We start from the raw sequence: 27,808 nt of genomic DNA, 5'->3' as shown, positions 1-27,808 counted from the left end.
GGCCCGGCCCAGCCGCACCTGGCGGCGGCATGGCCGTGAGGGGCCGTGCGGGGCCGGGGCGGCGCCGGGGGCAGAGTCCGGCGCGGGCGGGCGGGCGGGCGGCGGGAGCCCGTCACAGGCGCGGAAGATGCCGCTGGGGCTGAGGAGCAAGAAGAAGGACAAGTCCAAGGAGACCGTCAAGCTGGTGGAGAGCGAGGCGGCGGCCCCGGCCCCGGCCCCCGCGGCGGAGGCGGCGGCGGCGGCCCCGGCCCCGGCCCCGGCCCCGACTGTGTCGCGGCTGCAGTTCCACACGCAGCTGGCGCACGGCAGCCCCACGGGCCGCGTGGAGGGCTTCGGCAGCGCCCGCGAGCTCTACGCGAAGATCGCCGAGGCTTTCTGCATCCAGCCCGCCGAGGTAGGGCCGGGTCTGCGCGGCGGCCGCTGCCCCTGCGCCTTGTTTTCGCAAACTTTTGCGAACATGGATATTTTCCGTTTTTGTTTTGTTTTGTTTTTTGGGGGGGGAGTGTGGAAATAAAAGTTCTTTTGCTATTTTCAGGTGAGCGTTATCATACAGGAAAGGATATAAGCATAACTGCATTTAACTTTTACACGGAAAACCAATGGGCATTTTGACCAAAGTATTTCTAGTGTCTCTTAACCTGTTGCCAGCCTGCCGTGTAACACGGCTCTTGAGCACTGGCTCAAATCATTTGTATCGCAGTTGAGTGAATAATTATTTCCAGTGCAGGAATTATAGACTGTAGTGATTCGTTAAAGAAAAAAAAAAAAAAAATCAAACAACCAAAGTATGGACCCATGAGGGTAAATACCAAGAATAAAGGCAATGGGGGGAGGTATAAATGCTTTAAATCTGACTACATTTTAAATTTCCAACTGCATGTGATGTTTGGAAAGTTTTCTGATTTGCCAGGTGATTACTCTTAAAAGGCCCACTGTTCAAGTGAGGTTATTTAAATCTATAACAGGATTTTTTTTAACACTGCTGCCTTTTTGATCTTTTTTTTCTGAGCCAAACTTTAAACGTTTGTTTGTATAATGATTCATTTCTGTTTGTAAATGCATTGTTTTCTCTTAGTTATAAGATAGCGGCCATATCAGGTTCTTCCTACGTGGTTCTATGAACCTTAACCTGAGTGACACATTGAAACAAAGTGCTAACACTTCCTTACCTCTGTATATGGCCAAACAGCTTTACTTGTTTTCTTATTTGTAGCAGGCTCTTTTCAAGTAGTAAAGACTACTACTACAGACTTTGTTCTGACAGTTTCCTGGGGCCTGACCTAGCAGCATTTCAAACAGTTAATTTTAAAATAAAAGTGGCAGAAGCAGTGAATACAGTTTAACCAGTCACTGGTGCATTAAGTAACCAGTACCACTGCCAGGCAATGCACCTATGTCCCAGACCTTCCCAGCTGCCTTCTGACCGTCTGCTTCTCTGTTTTCTTTCCATACTGAGCTGTTGTTCCCCTTTTGTTTTGTTCCATCTTCAGTTATACCTTTTACTTTCAAGTTCTCATAACTGCTAGAATATCTTCTATTCTACTTTTCTTTCTTTCACTGTTGAACTTTTGCTACTGGTCTTTTGGCTTCACCAACTTGAGAAAGAACAGTGTTCACCAGGAAATTCAATTTTGTATGGATGGTGTGCTCCCATTTCTCCTAGATGTATAATCTGACACCCCCAAAGGCTTTAGAGGAAGAACAACATGTTTCATGGGCATCTATTGCCAGTCTTGTCCTAATCTAGAGAGGTTTCTTCTTTTCTCTTTTTCTCTCTACTGTCCCATTCACATTTGGCATTTTGTTTGTCTGTTTTTTTTTTTTTGTTGTTTTTTTTTTTGTTTGTTTTTTTGTTTTTTTTTTTTATAATTTATTGGTAAAAAAGGATAGAGAATTATTGCTGGAGGGACTGAACTTAAAATCTTACACTCAAGAAATTCATATGGTTTTAAGAAACTTAAGTTGTATGAAATTAAAATAATGATCAAAAATATTTCCTGGTGTAAATGTGTCACAGGAGAGTGGAGAACCTGGACCAGAGAGTTTTGCAACAAAATTTTGGGTAGACAAGATAAAATAGGAGGGATCAGTGAATAGCAAGGAGTGCCATGAAACATGAAAATATTAGCCACTGCTGAGATTGCTGGAAGTAAGGAAAGACTAGACATTTTAAATGGTATGATCTATTTATTAAAGCTGCTTTTGGACAGACAGTGTGGTGTAAAGAATAATGCCAGAAGCTGCACTTCATCAAACTGAAGGACAGTAAGGTACTCAAATGCCATTTGTAGGTGTTATCTGTCTAGGAAAGTTTCTGTGACCTAGCTATGCTGAAGCCTATGGGCAGTGTGATACCTGAATGCCTTCGGAAACAGGTACTATCAAAGAGATCTCTGCCCTGTGGTGGCTTCGGTGGAAAATAGGGAGGGGGAGGGAGGGGAAGAGCTCAGTGTAGAGAGCATTTGGATAACTGTTGCAGAAGTGAATACATTTAATAGGATATGTGAGTTTACTGCAGTGTAGACAAGGGTATGGATTCTTGGATCCTATTTAAGTGTTTTAGTATGGTTCAGGATGAGCTATACTTGTCGTCTGTCACTTCTCCTTTCGACCCCACATGGTTACAGCATCTCATTTCCTCTTTGTATCATATCTCGCAGGACCAGCTGAGTTCAGCTTCTGCTGGAGAATCCTTTCCAGGATCTGTGATTGACTGCCAACAGTGACAGAAAGAAGCTTGTATAAAATACAGTATTTGTTGGACAGGCACTGACAAAAACTTGTGGGCAGACCTGGATCATGAGTAGGGTGGGATGGGGACAGAACAAGACAGGTATAGCTTCAAAGGGGACACTCTTCCACTCCTGTGATGTTTGGTAGGCATCTGTGAAGGAGTGAGCCATAACAGCAGCTTTTTGAAACTTTTCCTATACTCATCTTTTCTTGCCTAGGTATTTTATTCTTTATCTGTCTTCATAGGTGAATATATATCTCAGTTATCTCTTTTGAACCTGACATTCACCTGCATTTCTGCCTACCTCTCTGACCTTTACCATGACCGGTATTTTTTCTTTTCCTGGTTCAATGTGAATGTTCTTCAGGGAGAAGGAGTGAGGATGGCTTCTAGCAATGAATTGCCTATATCATTTATATGAGTGCTGTTTGAGGTAGATCTCATTGTTCTTGACTTTTAACTTAATTTCTTCAACAGGATTTCAACAAGGAAGCACAGAGCTAAAAAAAAAAAAAAAAAAAAAATACAAACCACCAAAAAAACCCCCAGATGCAATTCTTAACTAGCAACACAACCCATACACAGTTATGTGTATGTTTCTACTTGCATAAATAATACAAATATCTCCTCATTTTTTTTCTATAGAGGATGAAGTAGAAAAAGTAGTTGGAAAAAGTATTTGTGTGTGGTCTTGGCCATTTAGGATGACTACTCCACTGTGACTATTGGGAAATGTAGCAGGGAGTGTTATGTTCCCTGTAAGAGTTAAAATGCAAAGTGCAGCCAGTGTGATAAATAAATGAGCACTGACCAAAGGACAATGTGGGCCTGTTAAAAGCATTTGGTGGTGGTGTGCTCCTGTGAGAGCACACCTTTTAAAGCCTGTAGGGCTTTAAAGTATTTGAAGTAGCTAATTGGGTACCAGGAACAATGATATTGAAAGTCCAACTATAGCAGGGGTATTTCCTGATCATCTGAGAAGGGAATGATAAACTGTAGAGGCTCTATGGGCTTTCAGTTTGTGTACTCATAATTTGCACTTTTGATTATTTTGTTTGCTTTGGAAGGTGAAGTATGGTGGGGCTAGTGAGGTAAGTTGAATGCTCAGCGGGTGTGTCTGTTAAGAGCCCATGGAGATTGGGGTTTCTTTCACAGTGGAAGGATTTTTGCTTCATAAAGGGCATACAGGAAAATGGAGACCTTCCTGGTAACACCAAGGGCAGAAATGCATCTCCCTCTGCCTCTTCTCGTAACAAGAGTTCAGCTGCTGAGCTTGTGGTTGGGCGGGCTGTTGTTCCCTGGGCCTTGCGTCCTCATACTAAACAGTTAATTATACTATGAAGCTGTGCCACATTAAACTTTCACAGACATATTTGATTTAAACCTGTTCAATTTAAACTTTTATGAAAGAATACTGAAAACTAAGCCACTGCTGAAACTTAGGTTTCTGAATAAAAGTGACCTTATAACAAGAAGAAATCTGAAGTGTATTTTAGGAGGTTAGAGGAAAGGGTCAGCTTGTGAAATCCTCATCACCACAATGCTCAAAGTTTTAGAGTGTATGCTTATCTATCAAAATAATTGTTCACAATCTTGTTTACAGATTGAAGACTTTAAATGAACAAACTTAACACTCCCTACAAAACACCTCCTCCCAACCCTATGGCAACAATTGTTTGCTTGCTGTTCCCCTAAGCAGTACTTCAATTTCACACCTGTATTGCTGTGTCAATGATCTGGTTTTCAAATACTTTTAAGCTGTGTGGAAGAATTTACGCTGTAATTCTTGTGTGCTCTGGGTTTAAAAAAAGAACAATCAAACACTGAATGCTTATTTTATAGTACTTTGAATGTACCTGGGGAGGCAAAGTTGAATACCTGATAGAGTACCAAAAGCACACTAGAAGTTGGAGGACTTGGTTATTCTTCCTGTTGCTGCAGCTAGCCAAGGCTCCTACATTTTCCCCAGGGAGGATAAATTGAGTAAAGTATCTAGAAAATGTGTTGGTGATTCCTTGATGTAATGATGTCTACCTATATAGGGATGTCAGTGGGTGTTATATCTTGCTCAGAAGTAGAATTCTCGTTTCCTCACCTCTTAAATACAGAAAGTGATTATGATCTCTGTAAAGTCATCCAAGACCTACCAATTTTAAAAGCACTTTTAATAGCTTCTGAGTATGTCATCTGTCAGTCAACTTATTTTTGAGTTCTTCTCAAGGTGTAGGCTTCATATGGAAGATACAAATGTAATTTATATAGGGTATGCAATGTGGTACTGCATATATACTTTATATAGCATATACTGTAACCCTCTTCTTCTTAGCTAATATAGTTCCTTTATATAACGCACAGTGGAACCCCAGTTTTATTGGCTAATGTAGTCTCTTCCTATTGAAAATACTGAGGCAGGGAATAATCTGTTAGTAATCTTATCTGACAAACCTGTTTTATAAGGTTGTGCACAAACCCCCAGTCCCTGCCAGCCGAATCAGTGAAGAAGGTATGCTAGATACTTCGTTACTGATGTAGCACTTATGATTTATAATTTCTTGCTAAAGTTGACATGAAATGACACAGCGCTGGTATGCTGAGTTAAAGATCAAATGCATGTGAAGGTTGAGGGTAGGAAGACAGAGAAAAGACTTAACAATGAAAATTTCACATTGAATTTTTGTCTTGAATTTCTGGGTAAGAAAATTACTATTAAAAATATACCAAGATTTCAGTGAATGGAAGGTGTACTATAGCAGATGTTGTTTAAGTATTTAAGTATATAAGCTGTTATTGGGTACCTATATCAAACTCAAGTAAAATCTATGAAAAAATGTAATTTTTAAATTGACATCTCAGTCATGCACAAATAAAGCTGTGCTCTAGCTGATAGATGGTGTAATTGTATATTATCCTGGGTAGATACATGTTTAGTACATTACTCTCCGCATATATCTGTTCTGAGAAAAAGCAGTTGTTCACTACAGAGGATACAGAATGATTTCAGTTTTATTTTTGACTGGCTGATGCTCTCTCAGCCTTGTGGTTAGCATAGAACTGACTCACAGAAAATTCTGCAGACTTATAGGCTGTAGTAGGAATGCCATCCAGATGAAGGTCTAAATAGAGAAACTCTGGATCGAGTTTCTAAATATCACATTTCTGCTCTGTTGCCAATTTTATCTATTCAGAAGTGTGACAGTAGTTACTAGATGATTGTCTGTTTGACAAGGTCAGATGAAGGATGCTAATGTCTAAAATGTAAAGACATAATGCTTTTTGTTCCTTGTAAGAATAAGAACTGAGTTGCATTTGTAAACTGGCCAAGTTACTGCATAGATTGAGAGAGAGCTGAAAACATATATATGAACTTTATGTAGTCTTTTTGAATTGAACCTTCTTGGTTAAAAAAAAATGCTGATGATTAGAGATTATTGTTTATAAAATAAAATTTAATTTTCTACCTACAGCCAGCTGAGTTTCTCTAGGTGATGTTACTGCTTGAGTATTGGTTAACTGAAAAACTTTTCATTACCTGAGAGAATAAAACTAATGTTTGTTAAGGGCTGTGCTATTATAAGCTGTGCTATCATTGTTAAGGCATTAGATTGCAATGGATGTTTGATGGATTATATGAGACAAGCAATTAGCCTTTGAAATAGGGCTGTTCGGTTGTTTTGTCTTGTTTTTTAAACAACCACTAAACAAGCCCCTCCTCATCAATAAATACCATCTCACTACTAAAATTTCAGTTTTTAAAACCAAAGCCCACAATAGTTACAGAATCTAAGTTCTAGAAAGCTTCAGAAACTTAAATGCCCTTTGTGAAATACATTAGGAAAAGTATGCACTCTTCTTTTGACCTGGAATAGACTTGAATAGGTTGGTGACTTTCATTTAATTTTTTCTGCTGTCATCCAGTGATGCTGGAAGGAAAGAAAAGGCAGTTGAAGTGTTCTTGTGCAGAAAACCCTGTAACATTTGCAAGTGCAGTGAGGGAAGCTGGGAAGGTGGAAGGAGACCACCCTCCATTTCCAGTGAAGCACTGGGAGGTTTGGCAGGCTGCGGGCACAGGTCTGTGCCTGGGTTTTGGGTCAGCTGGCCTGGCCTGCCGCTCCCCAGGGACTGCCACTACAGCCGTAGCAAAGATGAAGGACACGGAGTGACATCCTGCTGCTGTTTTTTCTCAAATGCTAGACTGGCTTCCCACTGTGTTCTTTTTTTCATGTGTTGGCACTGCTTTTACTACTTCTTAATTTGGAGCTGGTGTAGGCAATGGGCTACAAGGGGGTCCAAGCTGTGCTCTGAAGGAAAATAATGTCCAGCAGATATAGGCAGGGGGTAGAAAAGTATCTACTTTTGTCTCTTTTCCTGTCAGAACCATGGGCATACTCCTGGCAGCAGAGCCTTTTTGTGATGGTTTGCAGCTGTGGCTTTGCCACCCCTGTTGAAGAACCAAACGGGGTGGCAAGTCTCCTCCTCTTCCCCTGTTTCCAGTTACATGTGAAAGATGGTCTTTAGGGATGATCTTTGCCTCAGTGAAGTAGATTTTAGGGATTGTCCAAGTTTCTCTTGGAGAGCAGAGTTTCTTTATTTTGGCTGCTGCTCTTGGGTGCTGCCCAGGAGGTGGCTGTGTGGGGCCTCCCACAGCCCTCACTCCTCTCTGGCTACAGCTTGGAAAGGAGTCGGGCAGGGGTAGTTACTCTGGCCGTGAGGGAGAGCACTGGGTTTGGTTGTTTTTGTTTTTTTGGCTAGGCTGTTCAGTACAGTCTGTACTTAAAAAGCAGAAAGCCTGGAGCCTGCCCGGACTGGCCAGATTCTTCCATGCAGCACCATGGTAGGCAAAAGCATCGTCTACTGTCCCTGAGACTAACACTGTGCAGATGGGTTAGTCTCATCCTGCCTATGCCCAGGACAATAAAGAACTAGTAGCGTAAATGTAGGGAGAAAAAGGGGTGCCTAACACTCAGTGCTGAAGGGAAATCGTTCAGAAAGGCTGATTTATAAAGAACCAATTTGACCTTTTTCTTAAGCCTTGCTTTTTACTAAGCTGGAACAGAGATGACCCCCACTTATGCTGGAGAAGGGGTGGGAAGCTAAGTAAACCCACTGGAGACAATGTGCTCCTAGCTAATGGGGGAACACGTGGAGCAATATAAAACATTTCATGCTGTCTCACAACCCTTTTGCTTTGATAAACTTTTTTTTTTCCCATGAAACTGCTTTCAAGCAGTTATGTTTTAAAGCAATCCTTAGTGATGTTTGAATCCTGTGGAATTTGAGGTGGGGGAATGGTGAAGCAAAAGATGGTGGTGGCTCTTTGGTTTGCTCACTGTCACCTGTGGAACAAGCTGTTCTGCTCTAGCTCAAGGTGCCTGTGTCAGAGTTGGTGTGCTAACACAGGCTGTGAAAGGCGGCTCACACAGATTTGCCTCTTTCCTTTGCTCCCTGCCAGCTCCTGTCTGCAGAGTTTGAGCTATTGATGCTTCCTGTCGTGTGCATGGATGGAGACTGTTACCTCCCCTGGGACAGCTGGAGAAGGAGAGTTATCATAATTTCAGCTATGGATGTGTCAGAGAGGCCAGAACTGTGCTCTCCTTTTACCTTCCTATGAAGCTCACCAAACCTAATATACTACTAAAGATAATGTGTTTGCTTGCCTCCTGCACAGATTATGTTTTGCACTTTGAACACTCATAAAGCCGATATGGACAAGCTCTTAGGTGCACAAATTGGCCTTGAAGATTTCATATTTGCCCACATAAAAGGACAACGAAAAGAAGTGGAAATTCTTAAAACTGATGATGTGCTTGGGCTTACCATTACAGACAATGGAACGGGCTGCCCGTTTATAAAGGTAAATTCAAATACCAGTTAAATACATTGTCCTATAGAAGCTTCTGTTACTGTAACAGGTTAATTATTGGTTTAATGATCCTTTAAAACTAAAAAATCTTTAATTATAATATATATGGTAAGTAAAAAATAGTCGCTTTTCTTGAGGGTACATCATTCAAAATTAGTTCAGCTATTTCTGTACTGCCTGTCATTCAAAATTAGTTCATTTGTTCATTGCTTCCGTAATGTGTATCAGCTTTAGAATGTGGCCATTGTATTTCCTGACCTATCCTGAGGTGGTAGGTGTTAGATGCTTGAGTCTGCCCCCTCCCTTTTTAAGTGATTTTTCTGATGTCGTTGATTAGGTGCTTATAGAACCCTTGTCACTCATGTGATAATGAGATCATGTTCTTTCAGTCTATGACTGTTCACAAGGCAGAAGCATTTGTGCTGTATAAGACTAAGTGCAAGTATAGTGCTTTTTCAGCTTTCCAATATTTTTGCCTTAGATAGGTAGGGTGAATTAAAAGGTGCTAAGGATATGGATTAACACAATTTACCACAACTTGAGTTGCAACTATGGGCAGTAACATGTACAATATATTAATCACACTTGCCTTCCTCCTCATCTTCTATATGACCTCCAGATAGTATGTTTTGAGACAAGTGGAGGCTGAGGAAACGATGCTACGCTTCCTGCTAGACTAGGTATTAGGACCCTTAATCACATTTTTTGCCTTTTTTAGATGCTTTGCTCTAATCTACTCCAATTATCCATTATTAGTGAGGCATTGGCAGTTATCTTCGATTACCACTGCTCCAACTGCTGTTCTCATTGCTATTTTAAACAGAGCTTCTTGTATGGAGAGATTGTAGTCTCTATTCGTTCCTTAGCTACCATGGATATAAAACAAGACGTGGTTTAGAAATACGTTTGCTTGTCTTTGTTGTGGAAAAATGTGATTGAGATCACACTTGAGAAAGTCGAGATGCAGTGGAGGTTTCAGTAAGCATTTTGGCAAAATCATAGCCTCATTTTTATGCTTACAGACACAGAACTCTGAATTTCTAGTGGTAGCATCCATGCGGCCCATAACATTCAGTCATGCTGCTGCTTATGTGGCATTTAAGAAGAAGGTGTTGAAAGCAGTGCTTCAGTGATTAAAGTTTGCATGTGCAGCACTGTACAGGGGGTGACTCGCTCTTTGCTTGGTTGGTAATACGGAGAGAGAGAACAGCCATCACACAGACTACTGCATAATTGGAGCAGACTGGAAAACCCTCAACACATCTTCAGAACAAGCTGCAATTTCCAGTAAATTGTATAAAGCTTGTCTGAACAAATAGATCATTGTCCTTGTCCTGGTCTAATAATAAACAGTATAATGAAAATGGTGCAGTCTTTGTGAGAATGCATCAGTTTAAAGGAGTTTCTAAGAGCTTACTTTGCTGTTGCATATTTAGCCAAAGGATTTTTTTAAAACAGCATAGAAAATACATAAGCAAAAGTAAAAGCTGCATCTTTTTTGTCCTTGTTTGTCTACGTAAATGATTAAGACTGTCTCTACTTTTAAGTTTGATAGAATTTGTTTTGTTTATATATTTACTTTCCTTGAAAAATTGTTATGTTTTATTATTAATTAACAATTAATATTAAATTTATCTATCTGTGGGTTGTTGAAAGCTATTATGGGCTGTAGTAATTTTATTACATTTTGAATAACAGGGCAGTTTCTAGGTTTGAAATATAACCTGGCCAGTTTTTAAACCTGACACTGTGAAATGCAGGTTCTTTTCCTATGAGGATGTAATGTTTCACCTCACTAAGAACAAAATTTGGTGTCATTCTACTTTCACAGATTTGTTTTTTGGGTACATGGCCAGATGGGAAAATGTATTATGGAATCAAATTAGCCCTTCAGAGAATAACAGTAGAACTTGAAGCATGACTGACTGGTGTATGAAACATTATAGAATGGGGTGGTGCAATTAATTTTAGGCATTGCATAGGAAATATAAATCCTAGCTTCTAAATGGACTGTAGAGCGCTTGAAATACAGGCTTATCATTGTATCTTAATTACTGTGACAACGTAGCTTGACTATCACTGGTCAGTTACCTTAAGTGATGATAAAGGTTAAGTCATATGAAAAAAAAGTTTGACGTGACACAAATAACATAGCCAATGAATATTACTTATACAGTTTTGGTACTAGGATCCAAGTGAAGAAGAAAAGCTAAATGAAAATTAATTCAACATGAAGACTAAACATTAATTGGAGTCTCATGGGCATGCTTTTGAATCCTAGCACCTGGGAAGAGAAATACATATGGGACTGGGTTTCTGGTGTGTGTATGATACCCCTCTCTTCATTCACCATGAATCTGCTTTTTTGTTCTAATCTAAATTAAAGAAAAAAGTGCTAGAAAGAGTTAAACTCGGAGTGAAGCTAAAAACCGTTGCGGTATATTATAGGACACTGAGCACTATCACACTTCCCACTGACTCTCTCAGATGGAGGCACATATGTGGGCTCAGACATGCGCACATAAACTAGTAGCAGGTTTCTGAGATAGTTATGCAGCTAGGATAGGTGTTATAGTAGTAGGTGGCAATATGTTTATCTCCCTTGTCTCACTGTTATCTCACTCAAAGTTAGCCTGAACAACATCAGTCTTTATTGAAAAGTATGTTATTCAGGAAGATACTAGAATGAAATTCATATTTCTACAAAATAAAAGATATTCTACTATGTCATAGCTTTTCTATTAAATAGCCATAGGATAATGGCTTACATAACTTAGGCACATGATAAACAAAGATGACAATATATAACAACAATAAACAGAATCACTGAAATCTAAAGTGTCCTTTGATTGACTTGATAAATCATAGACATCTTCTAAAGATTTTTTTTCTCACTTTTTAAATTCCACTTCACAAAACCTATAAATACTAACTTCTGTTATGTCTTATGACCTTTCGACCATTTGTATTTGTATTTCATGAGACAGCATTTAGAATAATTTCTTATTCTTTATTGTTATTTCAGAGAAAATACTTTAATATGCAGCTGTATAGCTTAATGAGGAAAATGGTAGAAGTTTTATCACTAGAGGTGATTTTAGTTTATCACACACATTTTTTTTATGTTCTTGGGCTGTACTTGAGAGAAGTTCTGTATCTGTTCTTGTCAAGCTATTCAAATAAAACCCCAAAACTCAATTAAATGTTCACGTTACTGACACATTTGGGTTCAGTTTTAAAGCACAAAAATATTAGCTTATTTGGAGGCCTTAATTTCTGAGGTATGATTGCATATTTTTTTCTATTGATTTTATATTCAATGCTTATTAAAATACTTCAAAAAATAATGCTTTCCAAAATATGTTTTATGAAAATCTTAGGCAAAACACACTGTTGGTATAATAAGTAATAGTAATGATAAATAATGGTTATGTTGTTGTTAACTAACATTCTTGAAACTCTGTCGTGTCACCTCATAAGGAAATGTTTCTAATTGTGATGTGTTGTTTTTGTTTGTTTTTTTTTTTTTTTTTAAACAATAGCGAATCAAAGAAGGTAGCCCTATGGACCAAATCAAAATGGTCTGCGTGGGTGATCACATAGAGACTATAAATGGAAAAAATGTGTCAGATTGTCGGCATTATGAAGTTGCCAAAATGCTAAAAGATCTGGAGAAAGGTCAGATGTTTAAGCTGGAGTTGATAGAGCCTATGAAAGCATTTGGTGAGTGACCTGGCTGTCCACCTTGTTCATTGGATTTTGAAACCCCAACATTGCATTGCATTGTAAGTTTGTTTTCAGATTGTAGCCAGGTAACATAACTGCTACAAGAACGTTCTTTTTTTTTTTTTTTTTTTTTTTCTTTTAAGTGGGAAACTTATGAATGGCTTTTCTTCCATCTTGCTTTCTCCAGCAGTCATCCCGGCGTGGGCTGCCTCAGCCTGAGTCTCAGTTGCTTGATTCCTTTGCCACGACATGACCATGCAAAATAAGTACAGGAATTGTTTCATAGACACAGTTTTAAAGCATGGATCACTTCACTAATGTGCTGATCCTTGAACATCTTCTTTTCCTCTATTGATACGTAATTCCTGTTCATTTGTGTGTCTGACTTCTATTTCTGTACCCTTTACTGGGGACTGGGCTCTCTAATGCAGAAGGATGCTACAGGAAACATTGTCTGGGATTCTCTAGAGCATCTCCTTTGCTGCATGCCTGCCAGCTCTCCCTCTCCCCAACTTTTTTGTGGATCTCTAATCATACAACACGTATACTCAGAATTGGAAGAAAGCAGTATGGCAAAGATCTGTCTCTACCTACCACCTGCATTCTATGAGAAAGTGATACTTATACAGGACAAATGCATACCTACTACTAATTCTTATGTATATGAATTTCATCAGTGTGGTGAACAAAACAGGTTTAACTCAGGGAGTCAAAATAGAGACTGAGTTCTAATTTTTATTCTCTCAATTTTTTATATTCTCCCCGGACTACATAGCATTTTTCTGTAATAAAAACTTCAAAATATTTCTAAATTGTAAGTGTGTATGAGTCCTTGTGCACACCTGCACTAACAACAAGTTCAAAATCACCACAGCAGCAAGAATTTGAAATGTTTATTATTCAAATCTGTTTTTACCTGTTAGTAGTTTACAACTGCTGTCATACACCAGTCTTGACACTTGGTGTCAGAATAGCAGCAGAAATTGAAAATGAGAGGAATTTAAAGATTTCTTTTTGCTTTTGGTGCTTCTGTGAAGAATGAGGTTTATGAGTTAATCTCTAATGTGTTTGGATATAAGTTGATACTCCTGTTAAGTAAATGTGTGTGTTATACATTGCACTAAAGTAGTGTTACATATGTATAGTACTGCAATTAATAATATAGGAATACCTTTTTAATATGGGTCTATAATTTGTATGCAATGCTAAATGTTCTACATAGTCTGTTTGTAAAGACCAGGGTAAATCAGCATTTGATTGATGACTTCAGCCATTATTTAAGAGTAATTACTTTAGTCAGGTAATTAAGATACCTTTTAGTCTGCCTGTGATGTAGAGAAGGAAACCTGTGAATTCCATGGCAATACTTTTCATCTGACACTGGATTAAGAGGTGATCAGAGCTTTTTGGGCAGATTTCTGGAAGATGCATGTTATTTTTTTACCCTACAGAAATTAATTTACAAGTTGCAGTGCCCAATAGGTTAGAATATCCCACCTCTAGCCTTAGGTGCAGCTAAGCATTAGGCATAAATTTATTCAAGATGGTGTTTAAGCTGCAGCATGCTGAGAATAGCCCCAAAGGAGGTAACAAATAAGATTCAGATCCTGCTGGACAAGTAGGTGCTGAATTCCTGTTAGTTTCAACACAAGTTGGTGATAGTATGGAAATAAGAGACAAACCTCTGTGTGAAATTACTAACTTTTATTTTTCTTCTCAGGAGAATGTGAAATAAGTATAATTTACAGGTTAGATATCTTTCTATCATGTGCACACAGGCTGCCTCAGCTACTCTAGGCAAGGCTTGTAGCACAGAACTAAAGACTTGTCTGAATAAGGTTGGTCCTTACCAGTCACAAGCTGGTTCTCTGTGAATTGGTGAAAAATTAGTAGAAGCAAAGTAAAGGCAGCATAACACAAATACTATATTTAAATTACATTAATATGAAAAATAGTTTCTGTGGTGGCCAGAGAGCTTTGGTCTGAGGTATTACGAATACAGGTTATGTCAGATCATGAATTCTACGGTATTAATGGTAACAGAACTAGAAAAAATATGTATGTTGTATCAGGAATGACTTTTTGAAACAAGTCTAGAAATTATGACAATCTTAAGGATGTTTTAAACTATCCTTCAAGCAATAAAAGGATTAAGCCAAAGTGTTGATACTAAGTATATATGTAAGAGACTGTGCCATATCTATTTGTTAAAATAAAAACAATTAAAATTTACTTTTCAAGACTTGTTCAGCAGAATAATCTGGATTTTTGATTACTAACACAAGAATGATGAATTGGAATCTACCTGGGCAAAATTAATATAGCATGTTAAATTCTTGCTTCAAGGACAGATTATTAGAAAGGCCTGATGTTAAGAGGAGGAATAATCTGGTAGAGAAAAAATCACAGTTAAAAATGGTTCTGCAAAATCATTTCCCCTCTTCTAGCACTTTTCAGATTAACTATATAACTCCCATGTCAGTAAGTAAATTAAAGCCTTGCTACTACTGAATGTAAAATTATGTCCTAGAACAAGAAAGCCAAATCTTAACTGATTCCATACTCCATTTAATAAATGGAGTGCCTATACCCAAGATTAAACAATGAAAGCTGAAATCATGTAAAGAAAACCCAGATATTCTTGGTAGAGATTTATCAGGTGTGAAATCATGAGTTCGGTGAAACCAGTGGAAAAACTCCTGCAGATCTACTTATGAACATTTCACCTATGTGACTGTTAGTAATCAAATTGTTAGCTCAGCTCAATGTGGCTCATCATGACCTGTTTAGCAGTAGTGTTTGCAGCATTGCATCAGTGAAAGACAGAAGTGTTACAATGCTAAAACCTGCTACACAGTCTGCTGTAGCATTTGGCTGGTAACTCCAGCCATTATCTGGTATTAAGTAATAAATCTACTTTTCCATAAAATAGGGAAATAAAATTATACAAAGTGCATATATGAAGTTGAGTGCAATAGGTCTGCATAGATATATTGCTCAATGGAAGTCCTAGCTTCAGTGCAGTCAAGCGGATATCAAACTTTGATGACAAGAAACTGTCAGCAAACCTATACTTAGAATATAGTTAATTTATAATTAAATTTTTACATAGATCTAGGTCTTGATTAGAACAAAAAGTGAGGGTAATGCAATAGCAAAAGCAGATATATCATATTCTTTCATACAATATACTTAGTTTTGTTTGGTATTCTTTTACGTTTGTTGTTGTTGTTTGTTTTGTCTTCAGAAAAGCTGGAACCAAGGTCCAAAGGTGGAACTCTGCCAGAGGCTAAAATCTCCAGAGGGAGAGAAACACTTCGGCTGAGAACCAAAGGCCCTGCTACCGTGGAGGAAATGGTACGGTTATCTTGGGGTCCTTCAGCAGTTTAATCATCTAACACCTGATTTATTCTTCCCCAGGGTTGGCAAGGTAAAGTAGGAAAGAAAAATCTGGATGTAACAAAGCTTGCAGGACTTAAGATGACTGCCTTTTGCAGGGAGAAATGTTTATATAAAATTGAAGACTAGCAGGGATATTCTAGCAGACTAGGGGCTGAGGAATCTGGAAACAGGGAGCCTGTATTTAGATGTCATGGGTTACATGGATGAATTTAAAGTAGATTAGACCAAGGAGTGTTGAAAAGAGGGAAGGGGGGAAAAAATAGAGGTGGGACAGTTGAAGAGTTGCTTCTGTTTCTGACCCTCCAAAGTGTACTGTGCTGGTGTAAGGTGTGTTGTTAGTAGAGGTTAAGAATATACATTGACATGAATATTTGCAGAACCAGGATTAGGAAGAAGTGTTATTTATTCTGGATTCCTCTAAAGATGATGAGGAACTGATGAATTGTCAGGAGATGTAAGGTCCCTGTTTAATTTGAATGTGAGAGCTGTGTGTCTTGACATTAGGAGGAAGGCTCAGGTTTGTGAGAAGAGGGAAAGAGTGGAATAACATGTTTTACTTGTAGGTTTTGTAAGTCTAGGTGGCTAGGATGGAAGGATAACCAGTGGTGAATTGCTGGTTATTTTGAAATCTGCATAGATATAACCATACTTTTTTTTCCCTCTACTTCAACAAAGCCAACTGGAGTTGAAGAAAAAGCAATTAAAAAAGTGGATGAGCTTCTTGAAACATACATGGGGATAAGAGATATTGAATTAGGTGAGTTTTTAACAGATATGTTACTACAAAATTAAATAATTTCTTATTTTCTGTAGTCTAAAATTCATTTGGTACTTTAGTCTCTGGATGTAAACGAAGCAAAATTTGTCTAGCATGCAGTCTCAAAAACTTGCCTGTATTTCTGCAAATGTGTGTCTCCGATAAAAGAAAGAATCTCTCACTACAAGCATTATGATGTCATTAATCCTCTATTCTTCCCACACATCACCTATATACTATTGCATGAATTATTTAGTTGTTTGCCATTAACTGTCATCAGTGTATTCTTTGACATGTATTTTCTTGGGGAGTTTGTGTGTACCACATTTAAGGATTGTTAAGCATAACCATGTATTTGCTTTTTTGCTCTTTTGCCCCTTGGCTTAGACACATCAAAGTTGATCACTAAAGTTTCATTCCAAGATCTTCATCAGTGAAAAGGCAACTGGTTAGCAAGGGAAATGACACAGTAATTGCATAAATTTATCAAATTCTCTAAAGCCTGTGTTCTGAAGAGCATGGGAAATTTTCCAGAATATTTACTTAGTTATCACAGTCATCAATCTATAATGAAAGAAACTATTCAACCTCAGTGTCATAAGTTCCTTAAAACTGCACCAAACTTGTCCTTGCAGCTGTTGCCTTCCTCTGTTAGTCTGACAACAACTAAATAGGAACTTCTGTTTGTATGGGAAGAAGCCGCAGTCTAGCTGAGTAAGAAGTGTCACTGTAGCCAGCTGTGGCTGCTGTAGTCCTCATACGATCTTGTGGAACTGCTAATGCTGAGACAAAGAAGGTATTTATTGTTACGGTAATATCTAAAAAAATCAGCCAAGAATTAGGAAAGGATAAGCTAAATGGAAAATGATCTCGAAAAGAACATTTTTATGAGAGAGAATTGGAGGAGGCAAAGCAGAAGAGAAAATACGTCTGGCATGAAGCTAAGGGCAAAGCAGGAAGCTTGGATGGGCAGCAGTTAGCATAGAGGAATGACAACAATAGGTGATTATCTGAATAGTCAAAAGTCCTTTGTTGGCTGCTCTTACCAGCAAGCATCTGACTGGCAGCTTCTAGTTTTCTCAGAGGAAAAATTGTAGGTGTATTATTATTTGTCCCCCAGCCTCAGGTAGTGGTGGGCCTCCTGGCATAGAAGAGAGAGTGGAGCTGCCCAAAACTTGTCCATTCTGTTTTGTAGGTAATATCTAAACTTTCCTATTCCCTGAAAACTAAAAATTATCCAAAATTCTGTTCCCAGGATCTCTAATATGTGATGCTGCTGCCATGTAATACGCTCCCGTGAGCCCTGTGTGGTGCTGACTCTCTGCAGGTTAGGGAGGATCCCCTGTCCTTTCGCTCTCCTGCAGCCTCTGCCTTGGTCCGTCTCTGGCTTGGGCTTCAAAGCTCCAAGTCTTGTGCCAGTCGTCCCTCTGGGAGCTGTTTTTGTCCTGCAGCTGTTGCCGGCCCGGCTCAAGCCAGACTTCTGGAGGACCCTGTCCTTGCAGGTTATCTCCAAGGTCCCCGGGCTCCTGGCCCTACAGGAATAAGTGGCTATAGGTGTTCTGGTTTTGGTGTTCATATCCCAGAAACCTGAGATCCTAGGCTAGAGCATGGTTTCTTGGGATGTTGAGGTGTGCTCTGCTCTGCTTTGGGACAGGGCAGCAAGTTTCCGTGAGAACTGGTGTTCCCTGTGTTTTTGGCTCTCGGTACCGTAACAGGATGGCTCTTGCACAGTTAGACCAAGAAGTTCAGCTTTCAGCACATATGGCTGAGCTGATTGTCAAGCATCTGGTAGAGTTTTCCTGTTAATTCCTTGATTATTTTTTTTTTTTTTCTCAAAGCTCTAATGTCCTTCATTTTTCAGTATGTAGTTTGGAAAGTTTCAAAGAATGACTTAAAAGAATACTCAAAGAAGGAAGAGGTCTTTGACCTCAGAGGCACTCTCCTCTTCCCAAATGGGTTCTTGTTTAGCCCTTCACCTCTTCCTTCTCTTCCTCCCAAAAAGGCAGTGAAACAAAGAGAAACTGTCAGGAATCAAAGACTACAGGGTTCGTGTAGCTTTAGTTTGTACCTTTGAAGCCATTTCCTAACGTTCAAGTCTTAAGAGTTGAGGGCCGACAGTGATGATGAAAAAAAGTTTTATCATTTTTAAACAATTAAACAGGTCTAGGACTCTTCAGGAAAGTAGAGCTAATCACCTGTCACAAATCTGTTCAATTAACACATGTCAGTTTTTCATATACTGGATGTGATCAGTCACCCATGTAAATGAAATATGAGGAAAGGATTCATTCAGAGAATGCCAATCACCACTCAGCTAGAAATTTCACTCATTACTCAAGCCAGATTAGTTGAAAATGCAAGTCATCACAATGCGACAGCCGACAAGTGATTAAGATCTCAATCATTGCTCACTCCCGTGCAGTTCTGTTTGCCAGAAGCTTTGGATGTCAGTTAATATTGCTCTTTCATCTCCATTAAAATGACACTTCCATGGTGTGATTGAATTCTAAAACAGTGCCCCTGCTTTAAGTCAGAAGTTAGAAAGAGAGAAAAAATAATGTAAAATTACAGACAGAATTAAATATGAGATAAAGCCCTTAATTTTTGCATAGTTAAGTATCTTGACAGTTCCAAGAATGGCTGACTAAATCTACACACAAATCCCAAAATTGGAGAAAAATGCTTAGAAGCCATTTACTGGAAATGCATACACTTCCTTTTTTTTTGGCACAATTTTTTATTCTCAGAGATGTAAATGCTGTTGAGATTTACATACCTGACTTTTGAATGCACTTTTACCTTTTTACCTCTTTATTTTACTGAAAACCGGACTTAATCTGCAGAAGGGAACTCTTGGCTCTGGAAATTTATTCCTCAGCCATTTTATGGGTACATTAGAAATTGGGCCAAGGCTTGACTTCAGCCTTCTTTAAAACAAATGTGCCATTGAGAGATAATTCAGGTTATTTTAAATCCCGTCAGTGCTTTCTGGTAAAGGAACGTGAACAGCTGATTAATAGGAGGGACTCAGGAAGCACGTGTTAGTAAAAAATACTGGTGCCATTTAGTTTTTAAATCAGTGAAGCTTGAATTGTTACAGACTGTGTTTGATCCTAAAGATTCTGGGTGGGAGGAAGCCGGGATCTATATGATGGTAAAAAGGGCTTTCCATCCAACTTTTTTCTTTCAGCATCTTTTGGCCAGCTCTTCATTCAGTGATTTTTATTCAGTGAGTTCTATTTTTATGCTTTTGGACGATTATTTCCTTGTTGTTGTTTGCTGTGATATCATCAGACATTACATATCTTGGCATATTGTCCATCTGCTTAGAGGAATTTCAAATCTACTTCTCCTCTCTTGACTTCATTCTCCAAACTCCCCATCTAGTCAGTATGTCCTAACAGGTTTAAAGTTTTTGTCACCCAAGCTTCTTTTCTTGGCTCACCCACAATATTAGATAGATGTTTTTATCTTGCAATGCTTTGACTAAAGTGATACTCTCCCCGAATCTGTTGTTTTCTGCTTCTTCTGTCACCAGTCTTCTTTTCCCAAGGGATTTTATTGTATACACTCTGGGGTATATTGTTTATGACTGTTTATTTACTCTGAGAGAATAATGGGAGTTTTGTGAAGAAGGGAAAGGTAGCAAGTTTGGTTAAACAAGAAAACTTCCACTTCAAAAAGAATTAGTACTTAATAAAAAGAAACAAGAAGAAAGGATATTTCCAGTGGTTCCTTGAGTGCCAGATCTGACAATGTTCAACATTAAACTAAACCCAAGTAATGTTAAACACTAGAAACTGCCATGACATACTTCATTTTCTGTCATGTCGTACAGAAGCTGAATGTGAATTCTAGCTCTTTAAAAGTGTCAGGTCAGGCCAGAATAATGACATTTGTTACCTTTTGATGAAAGCAAAGCTTCTGATAGTACTACTGCTAAATAAACATTGAAATTTCTGTTAAGACTTCTGAAAAAATTTTTTTAGAAGTTACAGGAGTGGTTATAGGTAGCAAAACCCCTATATAAGGCAGATAACAGTGGCAGGCAGATTGTAGCTTTCAGGGCTTGTGCTGCATGTGTCTAGTGAAAGTGAAAATAAGGATTTTATGAAAGAGCTTTGAAGGTATTTTTGAAGGGCTAGATTTAAAAAGTCAACATACTACTGGAAAGCCTGGTATTGAGCTTCTCAGTTGAATTTGAGAAGACTTCTAATTCCTTTCATCACTTTCAAGTTTGCTGAACTTTTCACATTTTATGTAGAAATTTGTCAGGTATGAGTGTTGCCTGAAGTGACATTTAAAAAAAAAAAAAAAAGTAATAAAATCGGAAGACAACTGGGGCTAAAACTACTTTGTTGGAATAGAATTCCTATAATCACTTGTGCAGCTGTTACAAGCAGCAGTGGGGGAAAGAGACGGGAGCGAAGGCAATTCGGCCGGCAGGGAGCTGTCACCCTCTGAGAACCGGTAGTTTTCTTCAGGTTGGCACGTACCTGCCAAAGGCCTCGGCGGTCAGTAGTTTCTGACGAGCCTCGGGCATGAGGCGTCGCAGATGCCGTCGTGCGAGCAGGGCCGCCCCGCTCCGCCCGGCTGCGCGGCCGCGGGAAGCGCGCGTGGGCTGGGTGTCCGGTCGGCTCCAGTGGGTGCCTGGGCGCGCGAAACCCGTGAAGCGCGGCCCGGCCTCGCGCAGCCGTGCGCGAGTTGGTGTGAGAAAAGCGGGGCGGGGCGGGGCGGGGCGGGGGGAGGCGCGACGCGGCCGGACGGGCAGCGGGGGGCGGCAGCGAGCCGCCGGAGGAGCGCGCGACCCCTCAGCGGCGGGGCTGCGCGGGGCTGCGCGGGGCTGCGCGGGGCTGCGCGGGGCGGGACCGCTCCCGGGGCGGGGGGGCTGGCGCTGGGGGCTCGGCGCTCCTGAAACCGCCTTCGTGTGAGGAGGCGGCGGCTGCTGGTGCTGCGCCGCCGTCACGTCCGGACGTCTGCTTGGAGGGGGGCGAATGTTGTCTTGATTGTCCAATTTAGTGGATTTTGTTTTCAGGTTTTGTAAATTGATAATAATCTATTTGTATTTATTTATTTATTTTAGGGTTCTGTTTCATAATTTGGGAAGCTCTATCTTTAAAGGAAAATGTGCTTGAAGTAACATTTTCTGTTGATAACAGTTTATTATCGTGTAATTCTGAGATTTCAACTGGGGCAGTTGGACTGTAATATAACGCTGTTTTGTTTTATTGCTGCTGTGTCATATGGCTCCTTCATATATCTCTACTAATTTATTTTAAAACTGACTAAATTCCTGCTCCCAGTCTTTCTGCTGGAACACTTGTCTAGACCCTCACTCTATTGATGGCAGCCTTTTTTGAACATGTGTTACTATGTCTAGACATGTTTGCTCTTGTGTCACGTTCCACGGTTCTTCTCCCTCCAACCCTCTCCCAGGGTCTATTTAGAGTAACTTCATACCCTGATTCATATCCAGAAATCTGAAGTTTAAACCACACCATTCACCTCGTTACCTTCAGGGCTGCTCCTCTGTAAGTACCTTCTTATGCCACTGTGTCAGGGGATACAGGGCGGCGTTGATAGGACAAATACTTGTCTTCTGCTTGTCTGGAACAAGATTTCCCTGTTTAATGCCTGTTTCCCATCCATATTTCTCTGAGTCAATGTCACAAGAACTTCACAGGGGACACAGAAAGAATCAACACAACAGGGATAGGGTTTCTTCTGGCAGAGAAACAGTTCTCGAGACTCCTTGAGAACGACTAGTGGTGCCCGGGAAGCTGGGTTACACTTGAACTGTCTTGATCACAGCAGTTTGTCAAGATTTACACAGATTTTGTTTGGACTGCTTTGTATAGTTTGGCACACCGCAATTCTGTTTGGAGCCTCCCGTCTGAACGTACTTAACAACAAAACGTCAAATTTCTTCAGAATTACTGTTGCTGACGTCCACAATGTGGAGTATGGCTCAAGTTTGCTCACAGCTTGTTAGAAGTTTGCATAAGAGCAAACGCTGTTTGCCAGAAGTTCATAACTGTCAGTAAACTTGAGCTGAGTTTCAGGTCAACAAAATAATATTAAATATGTTTAATAAAACTTCAGAGCAGGGGCAGTTTCTCTCCGTTTTTATCAGAGAGATTTTGCCATGTTGATACTATACAGTACATGCAGTAGACAGCAGGCTGTCCCAGTGAAGATGGTCTTTTGTGGCTTCAGAATTTCCTTCCCTTTCTCAGGTGTTGTAATTTTTTCCACTCAGATATCACTCTGAGAAAAGGCTAGAAGCTATCAAATCCTTCATTGTGACACTTGAATTTTATATGCTTATGAAGGCAGTGGTGGTTCCATCATGTATAACAAAAGATGGAGGGCATCTTGCAGTTTAAGACAAGTGTGTAAAGTAATCTCAAAATGAAGCAGACTTTGAGGTTTTCATCTATTGTACAATACCATCGTTTCTTGTGAATATGAGCAGAGGCTGTGGAGCAGAGATGCGACTCAGAAAATAAACTGTGTTCAGCAGTGCTGTTTGTGCTGAGTCTGTTTTAGAGAGTCTTCTGCATCCCTCAAACCACAAAAACCTGATACCAGTAATTCTTCTGGCCTAACTTAACCAGGAGAATCTCTTGTGTTGACACTTCTCATCCTTCAGGGGGGTGCAGGTGCCATGACTGAGAGAGGTTTGACCCCTCAGAGTTTGCTCCGATATCCCTGGGTTGCCAGCATCCAGTGGTGGTTGTGGTAGACGTGCAGTTTGTCCCAGAATCTGAGAAACTGCACGGTGGCTAAAAGGTGAGAGATGAGCACAGCAGCTAAGGACTGAGTCCTAAGCAGCAACCCCAATGTAGTGTAGCCATTTCCAAACTAAAGTCTAAAACTTGATAAATTCTGATACTTGTGTGTTAAATAAGAGGAAATATCAGACAGCATGGGTATTACAAGATATCACGCTCTGCCTCTGTTGTATCAGACCTCTCTGCTTTAACTTTTTTGGATACCAAGATGTTCCTAGCCTTTGGTAGCTCCATTTTTTGGTGTTTGTTTGTTTGGTTGGTTGGTTTTGTGTGTTTTTTTTTTGTTGTTGTTGTTTGTTTTTTTTTTGTGTGTGTTTTTTTTATTGTGTTTTTTTTTTTTTTGTGCACAGTAGCAAGGCCATTCCCTTTCTCTTGCACAATTTGAACCACCTAACTGAGACTTCCAGATATAACTTTGATCTTTTTCACTTCCTGGTGGCATAAGCACAAATTTTCCCGGCCTTGAGGGTGCTATAAATTAAAGATTTGCTTTTCAGAGTTGGTGGTAATAATAACTCAAGCAAACTTATGCATTGAAATTAGTTACTCTTTAGTTTGGATGGTATGGAAAAAAATGTAGACCCAAACAGAAGAATAATGTGTCTCACACTAAATGCATCAGTCTGTTTACTTACTGGAGGTGGGTTTTGGGTTAAAAAATTAAGCTGAAAAATTAAGGAAGTCTGGTTGAGGTCATACCGTAGTTTCTTGAGAGCACAACTTCTTTCAGGCACAACTTCTTTCAGGCAGTTGTAAGTGTACTGTGTCCAATACCTAACAAACTAGATTTAATTTTCTCTATATTTTACACGACACATTAGTTGAGCCTAGTATTTGATTTCTTGTTTCCTAAAGTAGGATATTCAAATGTTATCTCCAGGCCGATTTATCATTATTCCTTTCTAAATGCAAGTCATACTCAACATTTAAACTAATAAAACAGGTTGTGGCTAGCAAACCCATACGAGCTTGGTTGTGGATGTTTATTATGCAGACTATGTTGTTTTCTATGTTCAAACCTTATCCCTTTCGGCTTTCTGTGAAAAACTTGACCACTTTAAACTCTGACTTGCTAAGATCTTTTGTTCATTGTTTAGAGGAGAAAAACATCCAGGTTTGCCTTTTGATCTTCTGGTTCAGATCAGCAAGTTCATATCAAACTCACTGAAGTTGGTGATGGACTGGCATGGATCTTGTTTTTGCAGAAGAGTTGTGCTTAACCTTGTTTTTAGAGTCATGCTTCATGTGCATTCAGTAGTGAATATAATTTGATAAGATTAAAATGGAAGTTTGTTGAATAAAAAATTAAACCTCTGCCAAACAAACAGAAGAATATACGAGTGCTTCAAGGATGCTCTCCTGTTTATCAGAGCAGAATGTAGCTAATGTGGGGACATCTAAGTACATAATTCCTATTGAATCATAAATTCAGTAGGTAAGCTTTACATCTCCCTAAAGTGACCTTACCTGGTTTTGAAAATAGACATTAAAAAAATACCTTGGCCGTATATGTTAGCTGTCACTTTCATGATAATTACATTATTTTCTTCTGTTACTTTTTAGCTGCAACAATGGTGGAAGCTGGAAGAGACAAGAAAAACCCAGATGAATTTGCAGTGGCTTTGGATGAAACTCTTGGAGACTTTGCATTTCCAGATGAGTTTGTCTTTGATGTGTGGGGAGCAATAGGTGATGCTAAGCAAGGACGACTGGAATGAGAACTGTGCAGTTTATCAATCCGTATTTGAAAATACAAAATATTTTTCAAATATGTACATCAGAATTTTAATTTTATTGATATGAATCCAGGGTGCTCTGTATAAGTATTCTTATCTGAGACTCTTTTCAAAGGAAGTTTTCTAAAAGAAATATGAAGATAAACCCAAAGTTCTGACAACTACACATTTAAAACATTTAATTTAAATGTAGAAATCACTGTGAATAGTGCACCAAGGAGATATATTTATACAGACATTTTATTAAAATTAGGTATTTTTTATTGTACATACACTTTGATATCAATATTCTGAAGAGTGTTAGACATATGCAACAGTTTGGATTACTCTATCTCTTCTTTACAAAGATTTAGAAACTTGTTGAAAAACTACCTAGCTCTACACGCTGCAGTCCCTTGGTCTTCTGTTGTCCTTATGTATTCTCGTACAAAAAGAGCTGTTTACAGTTTGGCCTGGATGTAGTATTTTCTGTAGACAGAGCTGGGAAGAAGCTACCCTGTTTTTGAAGAACCTGAGTTCAGGAAAAAAAAAAATCCTCTGAAACATGAGAAATAAGATCTTTGAATGAAAAAGTCTTTTCTTCATTTGAGTCATAACACGTTCTGTCTGGGTATTACTGAGATGAGTAAATATAGTAGAAATGCTTAAACCAGGAAGCTGCTGCTTTCTTCAGATGCCATATTATTGCAGCAGGAGCTGCATAGGAAGAAACAAATGTTAATTTTGATTACTATTCATATATTTGAATAATATCTGTGATCTGGCACTGGAGACTATAGTGTATGACTGAGTGCTTATTTGATCTTTGCATATACTAAATGATTTGCTGAGATCCCACAGTGTTCCCCTCGTCTGCTTTTTTTTAACATGGCAACATAGGAGAGATGTTGCTGTTCAAACCTGGAAAATATTATTGTGAAGTCACAAACAATCGTGGTTTGGATGAAAATGCATGCCTAATCCCTGAAAAATACATTAAATTAATTCTAGATGTTAGGATTTCCAATTATATTGTACATAAACATCTACTTTAACTGATAACATCTTACTAATAATTATCAGATTATTAAAAATGAACTGTCTTTTAACATATCTGCTATGTCTGCATTTATTCTTCTGTTGACTCTGTACTTAGTGAAGAGCAATGCAGTAAGTTCTGTTTTTACTCGCAACTAGATTCGTTATCAGTTTTTACTGTGCTTTGTTTTAATCAAGACAGAGATTTGCTTATTTGTTTAGAAAAAGCTACTTTCAGGTGATTATTATAGCCAAATAACACATCATGAGTGTCCTTGAAAATTAAATTGGACAAGAATGTGGGGCCTGACCTGGAAAGGTGTTCTAGCTTTTTAGTATTTTTGTATTTGCATAAGCATATAAAATAATAGGCATTACAATATTTTTTTTCTAAATCACTACCTAGTTACTTTTCTTCTGAGGGAAATGTCTTTCACTGTGCTGGAGAGATCTATTTAAAATAAAGACTATGCCAATAATTTTACATGTTCTATGTCAATGGGTTTTTTTTTTTTTTTGGTCTAAAACCATGACACTTCGAAGTATCATTGAGAGAACAGGTCCTCATTCTCTTTACTGTGTTATTTAGGAAGGCTCCTGAACTTGACTTCAGTCTTTTGCACGTGTTCCAATAAGTGGATTTTTTTACTAGTTGTGAAATATTACATGAAGCTTTATAAATACTGTTCAGTGATCTTTCAGTGGGGATAATCTCCAGTTTTGTAAGTGCTGTTGTGAACATTTTACTCTTGTATCTCTGATTTAAGGACAAGCTTTCACATAATACTGATATTCATTTTTATGGAATGAGTAGTACAGAGCAGTATGGAGGTCATGCATTTTATTGTATTTCAGAAGTGTCAAAATTTCTCTTAATTGTTCTAGTGCCTCATATCACCAGTGTGGGATGAAATCTGTATGTATCTTCAAACAGGTGTGTTCATTATTAATTTCTATATGTAGAAATACATATAGATACAAAACTTTAGGCTATTCTCGGGTTATGAAAAGTAAAAATACATAATTTTATAAGACAATTGAAACTTTAGTAAAACTTGAAAATAAAATTAAAGAAGCTTTTTAAGGAGGTGGTTAAATTTTATACATCCTGTTGCTCAACTTGGGGTCATGAGGTTGTATTATTTTGAAAAGGGAGTGTAATTTTACGGCAGAGAGCATTTATCTGTATTTAATAATTGCAACTCTGAGCCCACAGTCTTCTGTTGCAGTTGAGCATACTCGCTGTCTTGCACAGGGCTATTTTAACTAACGTACTCTTGGTAATGAAGAGTTAAAGTATTGTGGGCCATATAATTTATTCCTTAAACTTCTTTTAGGTGATAAGGACAAATGAAATGTCAAGAATTCCCTGTTGGTTTAGATTGCTTTATGTAAAGCTCAAATGTCAAATTTTGCGTAAAAGTTTATGTACACTGATGTTAGTAACCAACATGTCACTGATTATAAAATCAATGAAAGTTAAGAATTCCTTCTTAAGCAATCAAACAAAAGTACTATGGAAGGGTCATATTATAAAATAATATATGAAGTTTTACCTGTAGCAGATAAGCCCTCGTGTTTTGGCTGTTCGCTTTATTTTGAGAAATTAATGTTTAATCAATTTATCCTCAGAGGATAATTTGTCTCATTACACTGATAAAATATTGAGATAAAAATAATCTCTGAAGCTCTAATTCTTCACAAAGATGTCTCTCGTCATAGTGCCCTATCTTTGTGGAATTTATTTCAGAACTAAGATTTAAACAGTGATGCAATTTTACT

The 27,808-nt window shown here is 38.8% G+C and overlaps 1 protein-coding gene across 1 annotated transcript; it reads left to right on the top strand.

The window, feature by feature from the left end:
* The first annotated feature begins 103 nt into the window (after window positions 1–103).
* On the top strand, window positions 104–26,510 carry GIPC2 (GIPC PDZ domain containing family member 2). Its single transcript, XM_033000889.2, has 6 exons — window positions 104–394; window positions 8,400–8,585; window positions 12,137–12,317; window positions 15,568–15,677; window positions 16,398–16,479; window positions 24,837–26,510. Exons 1-6 carry the CDS (start codon window positions 128–130, stop codon window positions 24,989–24,991), a joined length of 981 nt encoding a protein of 326 aa, XP_032856780.2. The 5' UTR covers window positions 104–127; the 3' UTR covers window positions 24,992–26,510.
* The last annotated feature ends 1,298 nt before the right edge of the window (window positions 26,511–27,808 follow it).

This window comes from Tyto alba, unplaced genomic scaffold, assembly GCF_018691265.1.
Source record: "Tyto alba isolate M040663 unplaced genomic scaffold, T.alba_DEE_v4.0 Super-Scaffold_1000006, whole genome shotgun sequence".
NCBI classification, from domain to species: domain Eukaryota; kingdom Metazoa; phylum Chordata; class Aves; order Strigiformes; family Tytonidae; genus Tyto; species Tyto alba.
Note: the sequence above shows the minus strand (reverse complement) of the source record. Positions and strands in the feature narration are given on the sequence as shown.

Bases quoted from the DNA above. Each gene is read 5' to 3' on its own strand.
- GIPC2 (XM_033000889.2), top strand. From the start codon at position 128: ATGCCGCTGGGGCTGAGGAGCAAGAAGAAGGACAAGTCCAAGGAGACC. The intron at 12,318-15,567 runs GTGAGTGACCTG...TTTTGTCTTCAG, and splicing joins AGAGCCTATGAAAGCATTTG to AAAAGCTGGAACCAAGGTCC. The intron at 16,480-24,836 runs GTGAGTTTTTAA...GTTACTTTTTAG, and splicing joins GATAAGAGATATTGAATTAG to CTGCAACAATGGTGGAAGCT.